General features: G+C 33.0%; 1 protein-coding gene across 1 annotated transcript; it reads left to right on the forward strand.

Annotated features, from left to right (window-relative positions):
• Positions 1 to 301: 301 nt before the first annotated feature.
• On the forward strand, positions 302 to 3720 carry LOC143587261 (uncharacterized). Its single transcript, XM_077068601.1, has 4 exons — positions 302 to 400; positions 1516 to 1701; positions 2620 to 2659; positions 3469 to 3720. The coding sequence occupies exons 1-4, from the start codon at positions 398 to 400 to the stop codon at positions 3552 to 3554; spliced, it is 315 nt and encodes a 104-aa protein (XP_076924716.1). The 5' UTR covers positions 302 to 397; the 3' UTR covers positions 3555 to 3720.
• Positions 3721 to 4114: the final 394 nt, after the last annotated feature.

The following is a 4114-nucleotide window of genomic DNA, read 5'->3' on the forward strand; positions in this document are numbered from 1 at the left end:
GTTCTTGTGTGAGTTGAACATGGAGCGTCAAAATCAGTATGGACGGTTGACATCCAGTTTCAGAAAATTTACTCAAGTACCGGAGGTAGTTCCAAACGCACTTGAAAAAAAAAAGAATGTTGATATCCCGTCTCACGTCTCAGAAATGCTTACTAATGTATTGGAGGTGGTTTCAAACATTGTTAAAAAAAACTATTACTTTTATTATAGGGACCAAAACAAGGTTTAATATATGTTAAAGGGTTACATATCAAACTCACATTATAATTATCTTTTTATTTTTTTTGTGTATTATTTCAATATAAAATTAAAAATAAAAACCAGAAGCCCTAAATTAATTCCGGCGAGTTACCGATTGCAGTGTAAGATCAACGGCGGAGCTTCAATTCATTCAATAATGGTTCGTTATATTCTCTTCATTAACTTTCACTCTTTGTTCAATTCGATTAATATTAATAATATTAGCTCCAATTGTTATCAAGAAAAAACTAGGGTTTCAAATCTGATTAAAGTTCAATTTGTTAAAATTGTTAAATGGGTTTTCTTTGATTGCAATTGGATTGTTAAATTGTTATAAAGTTTTGATCTTTTTCAGTTACATTGTTAGTTTGATTGTCGAATTGGGTGTAAGAAAGCAATTGGTAAAGTGGTGTTGATTGTAAATTTAGGGGTGTGTGTGGTTCGGTTCGTTTCGGTTTGGTTAGGTTAGGTTAGGTTAATAGACTCGACCAAATTAACTGATCGGTTAATCGGTTCGGTTTATTTATATATTTATTTTTTTGGTTTTGGTTTGCTTGGTTAATAACCAAATCAGATATGGGCTAATATTTTTACTTATGTATACATGAAATGGAGTAATAAATACATAAATGGTGGTATAAATACATAAAATGGAGGTATAAAAGCTAGAAATATATAATAAAAAAATGAATTGTTTGGTTCGGTTCGGTTAGATTAACTGAGGGTACACAAAGTAACCAATAACCACTTGTCAGTTAATTCAGCTGTCCGCTAATTTCGGTTCGGTGATGCGATCTCACCTAATCGAACCAACAAATAGGTAATCGGGCAAAGGGGTTCAAAACCGGACCCTGGTATTTTACCCATGTTCCCGACCTGACCAGATCCATGAGCTAGTATGTTAAAGGATGAATTTATTTTCTTTGTTTTGTTTACGTTTAATTGTTTATGTTTGAACCATAATATATGAACTTCATATATAATTTCGAAAAATTACATATAAAAAGTCCAATTTGATTAATCCCTGTTAATCACTAGTCGGTAACCCATCGCATGACTAGCGCCTAGCGATGTTTAGAACACTGGTCATACCAGTAATATTGTTTTCTCGTGTTTAACAAAATTATTTGCTCGTTCGTTAATAAATTATTATGTAATTATTATGGCAAAGCTTCTGTCTTTTGTAATGCAAGAAGTTGTTATAATGTTATGAATAACTGTTCGTTCTGTTTTCTTAGCTACAAATTTTATGAATGTTTTTTGACTTTAATGCAGGCGATGTATATTCGTGTTAAGCGCAATAAGACAACTTATTTCCTCCAGTGTGATGCTACTGAGAAGATTCTAGACATTAAGCAAAAGTTGCATAACCTCATTGATCAACCGATTAACGATCAGCGTCTCATTTTAGTGTCAAGCGGAGAACTGTTGGATGATTCAAAGACATTGGCAGATCGAAAGGTGTTGAGTCTTTTTCTTTTTATGCTGAATCTTATTTGTCATGAACAGCAATATTCTCCTTGCCTTGTTTATAGGCTGTTTAGTAGTCATAGCCTATAAGTTTAGAAAGCCAGGTGTGTTGTAAAGGTGTTGTGATGATCTTTATTAATAATGAGTAGTCAGATAGAGTGTGCTCTGTCTAGCAGATAAATATTTGCTGATAAATGCAATAGGGTGTTGATCTTAGATTAAACAGTCCTCTATACTATATTCATGCACATAGTTTTTAACAGCGCTCATAACGAGCGCTATTGCGAATACCGAAGCGATGATCCGGCGCTATCTGATCTTTGGCTCTCAATAGCGTCTAATAGTGACAATTAGGTTGTTTTTTTTTTCTTTTTTTAACTATTAAAAACCGAATTTTTTTTAGGCATTTTAATTGACCAAACAACACCAATCTTCACCAATTGCATCGTAAAAACTTAAATTCATGAATAAAACCCTAATTTTTTTTAAAAGAATTTTCTATTACGTTATTGCTAAACATCAAATAGCGGCCGCTATTTCATCGCTATCGCTACATAGTGTATGGGTAGCTTGCCCTTATTGACCACTATTCGCTATTAACAACTATGCCCATTCAGATGCATCGGTCTTGACTCTGAAATGTTCCGAGTCTTTCAAATGCATCTGGCGCTATTGTAGTCTAATGAAAAGCATCCTTTTTAGGAATTCGGTTAAGAGATTTTGTAAGAATTCCAAATCTATGAATGAATAGGATCCCGTCAAACCTAGAAACCTTCTAATCTGTTTAATATTTAAGGATGTTGCAAGCTGCAACTCTTTGGGCTGAGATCCTGTGACCCAAATACTCAACTTTAGCGCCTCCAAAGGGCATAACTAGAAACTCTTAATCTGTTTAATATTTTTTTATAGGTTGAGAATGATGCTGTTGTGGCACTCGTCTTGCGAAAAGGTTATTTTTTTTTTTAAACTTTTTTTGAGTTTCTTGTTGTTTTCTTTATTCAGCATCTTATGGATATATTTGGTTTGTTGGTGGCGATATGATCGGGTCAAGTGGAATGGATGACAAGTCAAAATGGGCTTGGTTGAAAGTCTAGGCGTGTAAACAAATCGAACAAACATGAACAAGGGCATGTTCGTGTTCGTTAATTTGACTTTAAACGAACACGAACACAAACACTTATCAAACAAATATTTGTGTTCATATTCGTTCGTTTAAAAAATGAACATGTTCGTGTTTGTTTAAAATTTAAATGACCAGTTCACGAACATAAATGAACAAAGAAAAACGAACATAAATGAGCATATATGAACAAACGTAAATGAACACAAACAAACATAATTGAACACACTTAAATAAACAAATATGACGTACGGACAACTATAAAGCCATTAAGTAGATGACTTATCCATATAATATTTAATTATTTTCTATTAATATGTAAACGAATGCAAACTGTCATAAATGAACATAACGAACGAAACATGTGTTCATATTCATTCGCTTAATTAAACAAATACAATTTTTTGTTCATGTTTGTTCGTTTATTAAATAAATGAACTTCCCGTCGAACTGTTCACTGAACGTTCAGTTCGTTTACAGACATAGTTGAAACTGTTCACCTTTTAAGTTCCAGTGATCCATTAACACTTTTCTTCTTTTCATAAACGATTAATGCGTTATTTTTTATTACAATAATTTCTTAGTTAAGTATTGTTTTAAGATAGTGTGTTATTTATTTGTTTTTTTTCAACTTTCAGACGACAATGAATTCGAGGATGTGAATATAGTGAAACCTGATGATTTTTACCAGTCCAGTGATGCGGAGACTACAGGCAGTTGGTAAGGTAGAAGAAATGTGCATGTAAAATGATTTTTTTTTTAAACTTTTTGTAAGCCTCATATTTTATGCTACTCTTCCTGTTTTAACATTCACCGCAATTCCTTGTCTTAGTTGATGGTAATATGTAACAAAAACCTCTTAATGGTGAGAGAAAATGTGAGACAATATGGCCTTTATTAGGTAATAATTTGTGAATCATACATTTGGGACGCGGGTTGGCTGTGAAAAATGTTAAAATCACCAACAGTGCGCGTGTATGATCAATACTAGACGGGTGCCCGCGCGATGCAGCAGGTGTTTGAACATGTTAATCACGTACAAATATAAGTGTTTATGGTTCGGTTAAAACCTTGAAATCGTTTAAATCGGTAATTGGTTTGACTTCTTTTTTCTTTTTCTTTTTTACTTTTGGTTTGTTGGTCGGTTTCAAATTTTTCAAAACGTAGTGATGGTTGGTTCGCGGTTTATATCGGCAACCGGCCATATGAAATCAGAAAAGACTGTAAATTAACCTAATTGCAATATGATTTCTTTTGTAATCTTTGTTGTTATTATTTCACGTC

Source organism: Bidens hawaiensis, unplaced genomic scaffold (genome assembly GCF_021521415.1).
Source record: "Bidens hawaiensis isolate Kalapana, Puna unplaced genomic scaffold, B.hawaiensis_p1.1 tig00035432_1, whole genome shotgun sequence".
NCBI lineage: Eukaryota > Viridiplantae > Streptophyta > Magnoliopsida > Asterales > Asteraceae > Bidens > Bidens hawaiensis.